At 30.8% G+C, this 16459-nt stretch overlaps 1 protein-coding gene across 2 annotated transcripts; it reads right to left on the bottom strand.

Moving 5' to 3' along the window:
* Positions 1–1708: 1708 nt before the first annotated feature.
* On the bottom strand, positions 1709–5089 carry LOC115981525 (auxin-responsive protein IAA16). Of its 2 annotated transcripts, XM_031103725.1 has the most exons (6): positions 4889–5088; positions 4558–4801; positions 2643–2866; positions 2377–2512; positions 2217–2278; positions 1782–2121 (listed from the first exon to the last, which is right to left on the bottom strand). In XM_031103725.1, exons 2-6 carry the CDS (start codon positions 4782–4784, stop codon positions 2084–2086), a joined length of 687 nt encoding a protein of 228 aa, XP_030959585.1. In that variant the 5' UTR covers positions 4785–4801; positions 4889–5088; the 3' UTR covers positions 1782–2083. The 2 variants fall into 2 exon arrangements, with proteins under 2 accessions (XP_030959584.1, XP_030959585.1); XM_031103724.1 differs by having other exon boundaries at positions 1709–2121; positions 4558–5089.
* Between the last annotated feature and the right edge of the window lie 11370 nt (positions 5090–16459).

Genomic DNA, 16459 nt, shown 5'->3' with positions numbered 1-16459 from the left:
GAAAATTTTTGAAAATTTTTTATGGTACTCGAGTTTTATAAACTCGAGTACCATAGAAAACTTATGAAACTCGAGTACCATAGAAAACTTGATTTCACCAAACTCGAATACCAAAAAAAGGTACATCCTTACATATTTTTAAAACAGTGGTAGATTGCAACATAATTTGCGAAAATGTGCTATTTGGCTATTTTCGCCTACATAATTGGCTAATTGTTAATTGAACAAAAAATTTGATTTCAAATTTTTTTAGAGAATGAGTTGATGACAGATGTTGTATGGGATGTTTGTCAATTATATGAGTAGACATGCAGTTCATGATCCCACTATTTTTATCTTTATCACCTAACTGTTAAAGGTGATGGATGCTTATTTTTGTGAGGATATATTAAAGTTCGTAATAATTTTGTTGTCTTGTGGCCAGTTTCGGATATTAATGAAATTTCACATAATAATATTTCATTCTTGAGGAAGACCAAGGATACTTACTAAAATAAATGGCATAAAGAAATTACAAATATAACAAAAACTTCACAACATCATATCATTGGTTATCAATGATTCCTTGACTTTGCATTGACGAATTAACAGAAGACAAAGCAATTTGTTTTGTTTTGATTAGTACTATGTTTTGTTGAGTAAAAAGTAATGCATCAAGTACACAAGGGATATACAAGATAAATAACACATCTAAGTTCAAAGATTACAGCAATTCATAAAATCTAATAAATTATAAAAAGAATATGCTCATGCAACCAGCATCCACTCAAAAAATGCTGAAAATTTTGCATATTCACTTCTAAAATAGACTGTTCACACTCCTCGAAAGTTCTAATTTTTCTTTCACGCCAAATACAATACATCAAGTTATGAGAAATAGTCTTCCAAATTCGCCCTGCCAATAATCCAGTAAATCTAAAAGCTCCTTAGGCATCACCTAATAAACTCCCAAAAAAAAAAAAAAAAAGCCCAAAACCCACATCCTATAATTTTCTAGCAAAAGGGTAAATGCAAAAGCAAATGAGTCAATGTCTCCACATCTTGCTTACACATACAATACCAACTAACGAAAACTAGATGTTGTTAAGAGTTTTTTCCAAAGATGTAATTTAAATAAATTGATGCAAAGGAAACTTTATATAAATTAAGAGATACATATTTGGAAATAATTGAATCATGGAAGAGATCATCCAAAAAATAATGATGTATTCACTAATTGTTTTCCTTTATATAGTATTTTTCTTCTTTGAAAAGACCAAAATGTCAAACTCTTCATAAAAACACATCTTAAGAATCTGTCTAAAGTAACCAGATTACAAAGAACCCATCAAATTTGATCTAATCCAATACTTTTAAGCAATCTAATTAAATATTCGAACCGATTAATATACACATCACCGGTTCACTAGTTCAACTAGATCAATTAATTTGGGTTAATTACCCATGTGATCACCTTCCCAAAGTCTGGTTTGGGAATGAACTAACCTCAATGTGTAGCTTGATATTAAATTTCATTTTTTCCTTAAAAAAAAAAAAAAAAAAAAAAAAAAAAAAGAAAAAGGTTGACAACTCATACTGTACTGGAATCAATAACGCTCCCAACAATATGCACATGGCCATGCTCCCCACCTTATCACGTTCTCAACCAATCAAATAAAATACAACAAATTTAATTATAAAGTTATGCATAGTTCACAGAATTTCATCATACACTAGAAAAAAGATAACGCATATGCCATTGATACATCAAGATTTGGAGGGGGGGACAAAAAAACAGCCAATGAGTCACGACAACTAGAACGTTGACAATTATTATTAGACAAAACCATTGGCAATTAAACAAACTTACACATGAACATCTTTGAGCAAAGTCTTTATGAACATCTTCTATTATTATTGCTTCTTTTTCCTAACAAATCTCGAATATGTCTCTCATATGCTTATAATATATATAATATATATAAAGAAGAAAAAATGAAAAACATGGTACAGACACATCCAAACTTTGTGCTCTCTCTTGCAGCTTCCTCTTGAGCTGGTCTGTCTTCTTTTGATCATAGACACAGCTCTGACAAAACCCACTTCAGCTTCTGTTCTTGCATTTCTCCACCGCTCTTGGTGCTGCAATAATTCAAATAAAACTCATTATAAGCACAGATTTATACAGGGGTTTGATATTAATGTTATTTACTAAGTGTTAATCGAATTTTACTAACCGAGTCCTATTGCTTCAGATCCTTTCATTATCCGCAAACGCTTGCATGAATCAACAAACATCCTGTAGAGTAATTACACAAGGATTAGTAATGTGCTAATTATAAATGCAATGTAATGTAACACGTAATTAGTGAAGAATGTAGCAAATTAAGAACTTACTCCCATGGCACATCGCCTACAAGCATCCAATCTCCATCCTTGTCTTCGTAAGTTGGCACATACTCAGAATCATTCAAAAGGTCTATCAATTTGCTCTCGTTCATGAAATCTTTCATTCCTTGTGACCCATAATTACCTTCAAATCCAAAGCAAAAATTTACCACTTTTTCAGTTTATATACATGCATAACAAGTTGACCATGTTTCCCTTATTTTATTATCCAAAATGAAATTCACATATTAAGTGGGGGTTGTTAAGTTAATTACCAATGGTAAAGGAACTGAACATTTTGCCTAAGGCTTCAGAGAGGTCCTTGTAGCTCTTGTACAACTTCAAGTCCACCTTACGTAAATATGGTGCACCATCCATGCTAACCTTAACAAAGGCTGCACTGCTGCTAGCCTTTTCGGCTTCATCGTTACTGTTCTTCTGGACGGACACGATGTTCTTTCGGAATGATCGGACGGGTGGCCAACCCACAACTTGTGCCCTGAAAATTCAAAGGTCACATCGTTAAATATTGTTGGCTGCCCTTAACTACCAATACCATCCAAGCATCCCAAACATTTAGATCTAGTCAAATTATGTTATTAATTGTCATAATGTGTTGAAAGAGAAGGCACACCAAACAGAAACATATTTATTCTCATTTGTGTATACACATACAGCTACAGTTTGTCTTTAATACAAATTTTATTATATAAAACTTACAAAATAATGTATTACTCATCAGCAAAAAAACGATTAAAGCATTCGTATATTAAGCATAAACCCGTCATCATATTCTTAGTCACACCAGTTTATAGACTTTATGTATATAATTTTTTATTCTTTAACATTTTCTTTGTTTATGTCTTATGTTAGGTAACATTTTTTTTTTTTTTTTTGTAAAGTAGGTCATTGTCTTTGCTTATCAACAAAGAAAATATGCTAGCCTTTACTTTTTTCAATTATTTAAGGAGTAAAAAGACATTTTCCCCCACCTTTTTCTTTTTTTTCAGCTTTGATGCTTTTCTAAGTATATTTTTATTGTTCTGTACTTTTGAATTCGGTTAGACAATGCGTTAGGTCTCTTAGCTGTGGGCTATCTTTTCCCTTGTCCTTGTTTGCCATTGAATTGTTCGGTTGTTGAGAAAAGTAAAGATTCCATATGTTTTGTTATTTTGCCATGTCTTCTCGACAACCAACCAAAGCCATGAAAAGGCCAACTCAATGGCTCACGAGTCTGCAATGTAAGCCTATATCCATAAAGTTCCCTTTGAATCTAATAAGAAAAATTAATTAATAATTCAACTTTTTTACATAATTTGTGGAAATGATAAGAGCGTGGGTGCCTGGCATGAATTTAATAAGAACAATTATTTAAAAATTCAAACTTTTTCATAATTTGTGGAAGTGATAGAGAATAGAGTGTGGGTGGCATGAATTTAATAAGAATAATTAATTAATAATTCCACTATTTTCATAATTTCTTGGAGTTATAGAATATGAGTGGTGGACAAAAACTTTAGCATGATCTAATCACTAAAACATTTTTTTTTTATTCTCCACACAACTCACAAACTACAATTTAACAAATAGTTTAGTAAGTTATGAAAAAAAAAATGGTGAGAAAAGTTGTGTGATATATGAAACTTCTTACTGAGGAAGAGGAAGAAAAAGCTGAAAATTTGAAATAAATAAATATTAGTTTGAAGACAAACATGGCTCAAAGGCCGATTCCATAAATGAACTCTCTTAAATTCTCACTTTAGTCTTACACAAACAAGTTTGCTTAATGAATTCTTAGCAAATAAAAATAATAGGGTATCATCGATAAAGGGAAAAAAAAAAAATCCTACAATATTAATTACAATCAAGGGCTAACATTAAAACCAACTATCTAGGAAGGCAAGCATATTTATCTTTCATTCATATATGCATTTATTTCATCACAAAATCTTAAATTTCTACCATTTAAAAACTAAAGTACATCAATATTCAATGCTTTCCTACCATACTCTTTATAATTACACCCACTACAGCCATTTTTCTCGTTGACTATCCAAGGCATCCCCCCATAACATAAACACAAGAAGAAGAAGAAGAAGAAAAAGAAGAAGAAGAAGAGGAAGAAAAGATTATGAAATTTGGAAGAACATGTATATGACTATAGTAATGAATAATATTCATAATACTTACTTGGATGGGGGTTTTGCAGGATCATTAGAACGAGGTGTAACAACACTAGTCTTCTCCTTCATCTTCTCAGCTTCAATATTCTTCCCGGAATCCTTTGATGATAGGTTAAGCTTCAAATCAACGGTTTCCAAAAATCCTCTCTTCCCGTTGTTCTTCGCCGCCTCGCCATCGTTACCACCTCCTCCGGGTAGTCCTAGTCGTAATTCCGTCTCTTCGAAATTAATCATACTGTATTTGTCACGCTCTGCATCCAAAACACTAGCCATTTTGCACCAACAATTACGTAAAATCCAATACTAAAAACTTTCAATAACCCTTTCCTTCTACGTACCTGCTCTCAATAATTTTTCTCACCCTTAATCTGATTTTCTCTCCCTTTCTTTCTCTCTCTATCAATTTTGTTTGTTTTCTTTCTTGTTGAAGTGTTTTTTTCTCTTGCTAAATGCTAATTAATGTTGCTAGAGGAGGGTGCATGAAAAAGTAGAGACTAGGGAATATGAAAAGTGTGGGAAGACGAAGGGCAAATTAGCTGTACTGTTGATGATATATGGTTTTGGGTGGTATTGTTTTGGGGGAGCTTTTTGACGGTATAGATGATGCCACGTGGAGGCTTCTGTTAGTTGGATCAACCGAGACTTGTCGGGAGATTGATGTCATGCATGATGTCATGTTCAGAATGATTGTGGCAAAGCAAGTGGGCAGACCAGTTGGCTCTGTTTGCCTTTTTTTAAGAAAAGAAAAAACATAAAAAAAAAAATTGGCAAATCCCTAGGCTCCACCTTACTAATTCCTGCTTAATTGCCTTAAACAGAAATGAAAAGAAAGAAGTAAAAAAGCATAAAGTTTGATTAGGAAAGAATTCCACCAGACGGTAAGTTATAACCTTTCCTTTCTAAGGCCTTGTAGTATTGCCTTTTTTTAAATAAAAAAAATCACATTAGTCTTATTTTAACAATGAAATTATTATGGTTGCGGAGGGGATGTTGTGGCTAAAGTCATAAATGTTTTTTCTTATAAAAAAGAAAATCAATAGTTGGGGGAAGGTTTTTTTTTTTTTTTTTTTTTTTTTAATCACATTGATCTTATTTTAACTATGAAATTGTTATAGTTGTAGAATAGATGTTAGGACTAAAGTTATATTTTTTTTTTTAATAATTCAATAATTAGGAGACAAGAATTTGAACCATGAATGTCTCTATTGAAAACACTAAAAAATGTCAATCAGTTGAATTATGAGGTTCTTAACTATTATGGTACTGCTTGTCAAAAGAAAATAAATAAATATTGGGTTCTTTTTTCTTTTATGAGCTCACATAGGATTCATAGCAATCATTTGAATAACTATGGTTTTTGTTATTTTAATTTAAGTAAATGTTTTTTCTTTAGAAATAATAGTATCCAAAGCTCTTTGAGCATATATAACTATTTTACAGGTACGTGCAATTATGCTGTCCTCTACGCATTCGATTATTTTAAGAAAAAATTTCTTGGAGATGACCCCAAAACATTAGCTCTAAATTTCAAATCTAAATGCTCATGAATATCATGAGCCTTTAAAAACTATTAAAACAACCGTTTGGGGTTAATTTAAGTAAATGTTAGGAGCATGAATTTTTTCACAATTTATTGATAAAGTGATAAATTATTATAAATATAACACTATTTTCACATAAATATATTATAAAAGTCATTTTTATCGTGTATTAATCACAATATATAACCTTAGCAAATAATGAGTTGTTTTGATTTAGGAGATGCTTATTTTTCCCTTTGATAAATTTTCAAATATAATTGCCTTCTGTCGAATTTCATTTCAAGTTTTTTTTTTTTTTTAAGTTGTAATTTAGACAGTTTCCTGAATTTGGGAGAATTGTCACCTTTTGTCCTCTCTCTAAAGTGCTTGATTCCAACAATTAGTTAACTGATCAATGAATACCAAGAAACTTATTATAATATTAATACACCAAGAGAGGAATGAAAGTTTTGTAAAAAAGAAAGATACGAAAGAGTTTAGCAAAAAAAAAAAAAAATGCAAGGTACGAAAGAGAAATAACAAAAAGAAAATCAAAAGCAACCCCATTATCTTTATAGTTAAACGTAAAACCTCACAAACACCTTTATAGTTACACGTAAAAATATCTCTCTCTCTCTCATATATATATATATATATATATATATAATGCTTTCATGTACTTTAAGAAAATAATTATTAGTCTAATACAGTCGTCTACTTAATTATGAGATCTTTTATATATCAAAAATTGATTAGTGTCTTGATTTGATGATAAAAAACTATTATCAAGAGCGAACGTCATAAATTGAAACTCTCACTTACAAAAAAATACATAATTATGAGACGATATGATGTAAAGTCTTCATTTTCTCTTCCACCGCCTCTAGTTTTTGCTTCATTGACAGTTTGGAAGCTATAACATCTTTTATAAAATTAAGGAAAATATTTATTCATAAAGTTGCATGACTGCATTATCGAAAGAATAATATTTATGAAAGAGTAGGACAAAATTTTAATAATGTGTCATCAGACTATTAGCTCCAATCAAATCAAATAATTAAACGGAAGATAAGGTTTATAGAGATTCAGAAAAAAAAAAAATGGACATTTGTGCCGCTTGAAGATTACCTTTAAATCTTTTCAATCTTTTAGTACTGTTATCCTTTACCACTTTGTGTGGTCGGCATTCGAAGCACCTTCAGCATGGCATGGATGGGTCCAAATGTTCCCTCAAGAGAGTAGCAAAAATATTGAAAAGAGAAAGAGCACAAGTATATCACAAAAAGAAAAACTTTATCAGTTGCTTACAGCCCATAAAATATTATGGAAAAATCACTATCAAGCATAGTAAAACTTTAGGTATGATTATGATTTCGCTCAATTTTTTAGTGCGTTTGGTGCGTGGAGAGGAAATTCTGAACCACTAATCTTTGATTCAGCGGTGGTGATTGATTTCTGTCGTACCATTTTAATTAAAATGAATAAAAATGATAACTTAAATATTAAAATATGAGAGTTAATATAAAAAAATAAAGAGTTAGTTAAAATGTTTAATCTCACGTTGAAAAAAAGAAAATGACTTTTTTTTTATAAGTACGATGATTAATAGGCTAAAATATATTGAAACAGATATTATGCTAGATATGTGCACAGAAAAAAAGTGAAGGAAGGAGGTGCTAAACATAACAATTAAAAGTATTTTTATACAATAAAATAAAATAAAATAGAGAGGTTATTGGCAAAGAAGGGTGTTCTTTTTTATAGAGTTTTGGTGTTTAACGTCTTGTGCAGAAGTTGTTCTAATAATACAACATTTTTTGGGTTGTTGTATCTCGAGAAAGACAAATCAAAAAAGGTTTACACTAGTTACAAAGTTAAGACAATCGAGTGCTTGAATCTCCATATAGAGAGCAAGTATCATGCCTTAGTCCAAATATTGTTGTATATCAAATAAATAATATTCATAAGTATTTTTTATCTAGTTTTCTCTTGTGTTATTTCCATTATTATCGTGTTTGCACCAACAATTTCTAACCCTTAGCAAAAAAATCTCTTTTCTTAATGAAGCACAAAATTTTGATTAACGAAAGAGTATGTTTTGATTGAAGCACACGAAGATTTGATTAACAATTCTCTTTTAGTATGTTTGGTTGAAGGGAGGGAAAAGAAGAGAATAGAAAATGGCAAGAGAAATGAGAAAGAAAAGAAAAGAAAATATGTGTTTGGATGTAAAGGAGATCAGAGAAATGAATTCTTGGGATCGTATTTTATATTTTTTTATCTTTTTAAATTATAAATTAATAAGGATATAAAAGTAGTTCCAAAAAAATATAATTTTTTAATGGTATAAGGGAAATTTTGGAATTGGAAAAATGGTGGGTGGGTCCCACAAAAAGGTTTTTCCTCCTATTCTCCCTTCTTTCCTCCTTTTAATTTTATCAAAACAAAAGAAACAATTTCCTTTCTCTTCCCTTCCTTCCATTTCCATGCAACCAAACATAGTCTAAATATATGTAAAATTGATAATATCTATTAATAAGACTAAATTCCTGACTAAATTATTATTCTAATAAACAAGTAGTTTAGGAGGTAACATCTTAAGAAGACTTCAAGTTAAGTATTAATATAAGGACAAAGTTTAGCTAGAAAATTGTTATATCTTAAGGCTACAATCTTACTCAATAAAATAAACTTTACTATATATTTTAAAAATCTAACAATTCAATTGCATGTTCTTTATGCTCTTAATATATATGTCAAATTTTGTGTCAATCGAATATTATTTATTATATGATCTATAAGCTTATATTTTAAGCATAATTTTAAACTACAAAAATCACCCTATTAAATTGTAAATTTATAAATAAAAAAATTATGAGCTAATAATTCTAAACATTTCAACCACTTACTAGAGAAATTAGGGATTAGAATTCTAATAATAATTATTAAATTAAACACAAATCCCTCATTTTTTTCAGATGTATATATAATATTAAAGTTGAAATTTAGAGCAAGTTCAATCAATAATTCAATTAGATTCTAATTGAACTTCAATTTTAGTGGCAAATTTCCATTTAATTGGTCATTATTTTGATGCGAAGTGTCTCTATATTTCAAATAGGCTTCAATTTCTACCAAGTGTCATCTTTTTTGTTTGCTCATTTAGACCCCTTAAACAAGATTTTTTAACCTAATTAATTAACCAAGTTGATTATTAGATTTATTATTCAGATCTAGGTTAAACAAGCATATATCATATCATGCATAAAAGTGGAAAAATAAATAACACCACAATATGATGACCTAGGAAAACTGATGAAACAAACCGTTTCAAGGTAAAAATCTGGGGAGGATTTAACCTAACTATCCTCAAGGTAAAGTAAATCCACTATAAGAGAATCAAAGTTTTTACAAAAGATTTAACCCTAAATCTATTGCTACCTCATATAGTAATTTATTAACACGATCATGTGTAAGCTCCAAATCCACAGACTCCTTCTCTTCTTGGATTTTTAGCAACACAAGCTCCCTTACATGTAACTTTGAGATCCCGATCAAAAGTTTCAGATCACCAGCAGTAATGATCTTGCTGCAGCAACTTGGTTCTACCGCTGCTTAATTGTAGATCTTGCTCCTGTAGATTCTTGTGTAGTTAGAAGGTATAAAACCCTTTCAAATCTCACAAAGAATAACACATAAGTCTAAAAAATGTAGTTAGGGTTTCCCTTTAATATATGGACAAATTAGAATGAAACCCTAAACGTTTTCACGGGCTTGGGCCTTGTTTAAAACTTTTGCAGAATCTGATTTCTATGATTCTCAATCGATCAAGTCTAATTTCTCGATCGATCGAGCTTAACTGAAATTGACTCCCTTTTTCTGCAGTTAGCTGAATTTAAAGCTTGAAACCTATACTTTTAAGCATTGCATAATACATAGACTAGACATGTTTTGTTCTCGGTTTGCAAACACAAATATATATATATATATATATGATTCTAAATTTTTATTTCTAAATCTTGAAAACCTAACAATCCCCCCCCTTGGCAATCTGTGACAAAACACATATACACAATGAAATGCTTAAATTAAATACCAGCCCATATACAAGATATTGCCCTAATAAAATTCTAACACAACTACTAATTGCCCTAAAAAGGCTAAAAAAAGGAAATACGATCTATCGGGAGGAATCGGGATAGGAATCGAAATTCACATAAAAATAGGCTCAACTGATCAAAAGGAATCAGGAAGGAATTGAGCAAGCCCGAGAATTTTACTAGAATTTCCTTTTGCCTCTTCGATCGACCAAAAAACAAACTCGATCGATCGAATCTTGAAGAAACAGAATTTTTTGAAAAAATTGGAAAACTTTTCTGCAGAAACATTTGAAAAATGAGATGCATGTTCATGATTTCAAATATTTTACAAAACCGAACTTTTCTAAGAAAAATTCAAACCTTAGCAAATTTTATCTAACTTTTCTTTCCTCACTCCCCCAAAATGCATTAAACACATCAAGAAGTTAAATTTAGGATGGCCATAAAGCTTAACACTCAATCACATATACAAAGCTTAACAAAGATTTGCTTGTGGTGTGTGCAACTAGTAAGTGTATGTGATACTCACAAAGTGATATGTAGACTGAAAATAAGCACAATTTCTATATTATCTATCACACAAATTTAAAAGTGACTATCACTTAAAGAGTTACACCATTTAACTTTCACATCTCCTAGAAAACACACTTGCAACCATGCATTTTCTTTTTTCTTTTTCTTTTTCTATTGAAGCATATTTTTCTTTGTTTTTCATTTTGCCTTTTTGCTTCTTTTAATTTATTTTCATAGCAACACCTTAAATATCTTGTTGTGCAAGTGCTACACCTTACCGAGCATGGCTTTTATGATTTGCACATAGGTGTTCATGACAGGCAAGTAACAGTGATGAGATGGTTATTCATGTCTTTCTCCTATGATTTTTTTTTGTCCTTACAATCAAAAGAATGTAACTTCAAAATCAAGAGCATGTGTTTAAAAATCATAAAGAACTCACACAATATAAGCACTACGTAGCATAAACTAGCAAAGTGCAGAAAAATAAAGCTCATCAAAGCTAAACAAGGTACACAGTCATGAAATGTAAATTTCATAGGCTAACCTTAATTACACATCTTGAAGATGTATAATACAAATACATTTTTCCTGATTTTTTTTAATTTAAAAAAAAATGAAAAACATCGAAAACAAACCTAGAATGAAATGTATGAAAGTAATGCAAATGCAAACCCTAAAGAAAAACAGTTTTGGTCACAAGAGATTGAAAGAATTAACATAAGGACCATGTTAGCCAAACTCACTGAGACTGGGTCTTTTGCATCTAGACTCTTTTAGATGCAAATTTAGAGTTGGGATTTCTATTTGAATTGACCCTAAAATTAGCTCCAGTATTAGCATAAAGGTTAAGAACCTTTACCAGTTCATGGATAAGTGCCATAGGATTTTGTGCTTTTGACATAGGCACTTTTTGTTTGGATCCTTGCTTTGAAACTTGCAACTTAAAGCAATTTGGCCTAGTATGCCCATCTCCACCACAAAAATGACAAAGCCACTAAGGTTTGTGGTGTTTCTTGCTTCCAAATTGATTGGGATTCTTAGGTTTTGACTCACTTAAATCTACCCTAGTTCTTCTAGAAGCTAGTACTTCTTCCTTATGTACCTTAACTTCAGACATAGATGGATGAACAATAGAAGAAGATGTAGCAGGGATAAACTTGGGAGAATGAATAGTAGAAGAACAACCACTCTCAACAAACCCTAATCCTATCTTACCATAAACAAATTTTTGAAAATTTAGCATATCATTAAGTTCAGAAGTAGAAGTTCTATCTATTTGTTCTCCAGCAACAGCTAATTCTAATTCCAAGCTTTTAACATTTTCAAGCAAAGTCATGTTCTCAATCTTAACAGAATTTAAGAGTTCATTGGCATCAAACAATTTTAACAGCAAAATTTTCTTTTCTTGTTTAAGAGTGTTTATCTTTTTCAACCCTAACTCAACACTCATAACATCTTTGGCTGCAATCTTGCATAGCTTATTATAAGCATTTTGCAAGTCAACATTCTCAGAGAGTTCCTCATCAGAAGTGTTCTCATCAGCAATCTCAATTTCACTTACAACAGCAGTAGCAGTGAATGCTATGAAGTTTCCTTCTTGATCACTTTCAGACTCATGATCAGAAACTTCATCATCACTTAGAGTAACAGCCATACCTTTTCCTTTAGATCTCAAAACTATTGGACACTCAGATTTTAGATGACCATAACCCTGACAACCATAACATTGTTGTCCTAAAGAACTATTAGAAGATTGACCTACTTTGTCTTTTGATTTTTCAGAATTGTTGTTTTTGGCAGTGTCATTCTTCTTCACATTCTGAGGGTCATCATTGTTTCTATTTCTTGCCCTTTTATTATTATTTCTTAGAAAATTTCTAAAGTTCTTAGCAAGATAAACAATCTCAGTAGATGAGAGTTCATCATCAAATCCACAATCATCAACGTCATCAACAGATTTCAAAGCCATTGATTTGGATTTATTAGTTTTTGGTAAGTTAGATTCATAAGACAAAAGTGATCCTACAAGTTCATCTACAAGAATGGAATCAACATCTTTACTTTTTGTTATAGCAGTCATTTTAGGTCTAAAGTCCTCAGTTAATGATCTTAGAATTTTCCTAACAATTTTAGGTTGATAATAAATTTCACCCAAATTAAATGCAGAATTGACAATATCATTCAACTTAGCATAAAATTCATCAAAAGACTCATCCTCAAACATTCTAATGCTTTCAAATTTGGAGGTCAACTGCTGTAATTTATTAATTTTTACTACCTTTGTGCCTTCATGCATTGTTTGTAAGATGTTCCATGCAATGTGAGCAATCTCCACATTTGAGTTTCTTAAATTCTTCCATAGAAACAGCATTGAATGTGGCATTCATAGCCTTACGGTTAAAGCTAGCTACTTCCTTTTGGGCAGTGGTCCATTCACCTATAGTAGTGGTTGGTCTTTCCCAACCGTTTTCTATAGATAACCATACTCTCTCATCAATGGATTTCAAAAAGGCTTTCATCCTAACCTTCCAATAAGCATAGATATTCCCATCAAAGTATGAAGGAATCACAAGAGAGTGACCGTGTTCCATCACAACAGAGATCAAGGATCAACTCTAGGTTAAGAAACTTATAAACAAGAGCTAACCCACTCTGATACCACTTGTTTACTCGTTTAGACCCCTTAAACCAGATTGTTTAACCTAGCTAATTAACCGAGTTGATTATTAGGTTTATTATTCAGATCTAGGTTAAACAAACATATATCATATTATGCATAAAAGCGAAAAAGTAAATAACACCACGATATGATAACTTAGGAAAACCGATGAAATGAACCACTTCAAGGTAAAAACCTAGGGAGAATTTGACCTAGCTATCCCTAAAGTAAAATAAATCCACTATAAGAGAATCAAAATTTTTACAAAAAATTTAACCGTAAATCTATTGTTACCTCATGTAGTAACTTACTGACACGACCATGTGCAAACTCCGAATCTACAGACTCCTTCTCTTCTTGGATTTTCAGCAACACAAGCTCATTTGCTTGTAACTTTGAGATCCCACTCAAAAGTTTCAGATCACCAGCAATAATGATCTTGTTGCAACAACTAGGTTCTACCACCACTTGATTGTAGATCTTGCTCTGGTTGATTCTTGTGTAGTTAGAAGGTAAAAAACCTCTCAGATCTCACAAAGAGTAACACACAAGTCTTCCAAAAGTCTGAAAAAACGTAGCTAGGGTTTCCCTTTTATATGTGGACAGATTAGAATGAAAACCTAAACGTTTTAGTGGGCTTGGGCCTTGTTTAAAACTTCTATAGAATCTGATTTCTACAATTCTTGATTGGTTGAGTCTTCTCGATCGATCAAGCTTGATTGAAATTGACTCCCTTTTTCTGCAGTTAGCTGTACTTGATACTTGAAACTTGAAACCTATACTTTTAAGCATTGCCTAATACATAGACTAAACATGTTTTGTTCTCGGTTTGCCAACACAAATAAAAATTTGATTCTAAATATTTATTCCTAAATCTTAAGAACCTAACATTTTTGTTAAGTGTTACATATAGATTCTTGAACCTAAACTTAAAATACATAAGACAACTCAATTACAAATTTATTAAACTACTATGTAAAACTTTGAATGTGTAATACTTCCAACCTATTTAAAACTATTTTAAATCTGTCTAAAATTACTTTCTAACCATTCTATTTAGATCTCATTTGGAATCACTTCTAATATGTTTAAACTAATTATATATTCTTAGAAAAACTTATGCTAAAATGCAAATTACACTCCCTAACTTTGACTAAAATTCATTTCAGTTTTCTAATTTTACTTCTGTTCAATCGAGTCTTATAAGCTATAAATTTATTCAATTTAGGCATTCCTTCCAATTTCGTTAAAATTTTTCCATTAAAAAAAATATTTTTCTCAAATTAAAAAAATCTATAAATTTAATAAAAAATATTTTATAGATTTTTTACGTTTGAATTTTTTTTTTTTCATTAGTTAATTGCATACTTATAGCAATGTTTTAACAGAATTGGATGAAATGCCTAAATTAAATAAATTTGAAACATGTAGGACTCAATTGAATGAAAGTAAAGTTAAAGAACTAAAATGAATTTCAATCAAACTTAGAGGATGTAATTAGCAGTTTAGCCAAAAACTTATTATTAGTTCAAATATAAATTTTAATGACAAAGTGTACCATGTTTTAGAAATTGGAACATCCAAATGCGGCTCGAAAATCCTACAAGGTCCACTCAATGAAGGTATTGAAAACCTAAAGAATTATCACAATCTTAACTTATGCCCTCAGGATACAATGTTCTAGAATGAAGATCATCTTTGAACTATAAGTGCATAGGTATTTGCAAAGATAGAAACAATATCTATTGTTCTCGACCACACCCCCCCCCCCCCCCCCACCCCCCAAAAAAAAATCTACAATGGGACTTTCATGAGGATGAAGGTTTGATTCAACCAGATTCATGATTGTAGAGAGACAGTGAGGGTATCCCTCTTTGATGGAAATTTCAAGGGAGAACTTGAATATTTGAATAAAGGAATCATGTTGAGCTTGAAGTGTAAAGGAAAGTTGACGATCTCAGGCCAAAAGGTGGCGATAAGAACGAACAATAGGCTTTGTGAGGAGAAATAGGCAATGCTACAGGTATGAAAGGTATAAGAAGAAAATATAATCCAATGTAGACTTGTCAAGATTTCGCTGTTGAATTACATTTTCTTTATATTCTTAACATGCATCACAAATTTCATATCAATCAGATGTTATTTTATTCGATTACAAAAACTTGTCTTTTATACATAATTCTAAATTGCAAAAAATATATATATAAATTTAAAATTTTGATAGATGATGTAGTTATATATCCTTGATCATATTGAAAATTTACAAGTATGGAGAGTATTAAAAAGAAATATAATTCAAATATGACAGTGAAAATTTACATCTAATAAAAAAAATATTGAATATATATAATAACATTGGTTGAAGGATTTATCTTTTAATTTTGAGATAAAAGATAGAAAAAGATTATATTTAGACAACCTTTTAATTTTAAACAACAACATTGGTGTAAAGTTATACCAAATGTTGTGATAATTGATACATAGCACATGGGAGGGTTTTTTTTTTTAATTTAGTTTCTTTTATTCAGCAAAAAAAAAAAAAAAGTTTCTTTTGTTGTATCATGGGATGTTGGATAGGAAGCTGGGTGACATGCATCGTTGGTGGAGTAGTGGACCCCAGAGAATACCTGCTTGACCAATAAAATGTAGGACATGTGTTTCTTACGTTGACATTTCCTAACGTTGGGCTCCACTATTTTTTTTTTTTGGATAAGATAAGTGGGCTCCACTATTGATTCCTCAAAAGTTCATAGCCAATTCTAGGTGGAGATCCCGTTGCCGCGTGCATATATATATATTCATGGTTCGCCACACTACAGTTAAAAATAAAACTTTTCCCGAAATAAAAATCTTATTCTAGAATCTAAAATAATCTCTACTTATCATATATATATATATATATATATATATATATAAGGAAAATTGTAAATTATGTCCCTAAAGTTTGGGGTTATTTAGATTTTATATCTTCAAATTTTAGAATTTAGAATTTAGAATTATCCCCTGACATTTGGAGGTGTATGGATTTTACACTATAACGTTTTAAAGTTTGAATTGTTCACCCTAAAGTTTAGAAATGTTTAGATTTTACACTCTTAAATTTTTAAACTTTAA

This window comes from Quercus lobata, chromosome 3, assembly GCF_001633185.2.
Source record: "Quercus lobata isolate SW786 chromosome 3, ValleyOak3.0 Primary Assembly, whole genome shotgun sequence".
NCBI classification, from domain to species: domain Eukaryota; kingdom Viridiplantae; phylum Streptophyta; class Magnoliopsida; order Fagales; family Fagaceae; genus Quercus; species Quercus lobata.
This window is presented reverse-complemented; position numbering and strand designations above follow the sequence as displayed.

What these genes read in the sequence shown, in the direction of transcription:
- LOC115981525 (XM_031103724.1), bottom strand. Translation starts at nt 4,823, where the DNA reads ATGGCTAGTGTTTTGGATGCAGAGCGTGACAAATACAGTATGATTAAT. An exon ending in GTAGGCGATGTGCCATGGGA is followed by an intron (nt 2,279 to 2,376) that starts GTAAGTTCTTAA and finishes ATTACTCTACAG; the next exon opens with GATGTTTGTTGATTCATGCA. An exon ending in ATCTGAAGCAATAGGACTCG is followed by an intron (nt 2,122 to 2,216) that starts GTTAGTAAAATT and finishes GAATTATTGCAG; the next exon opens with CACCAAGAGCGGTGGAGAAA.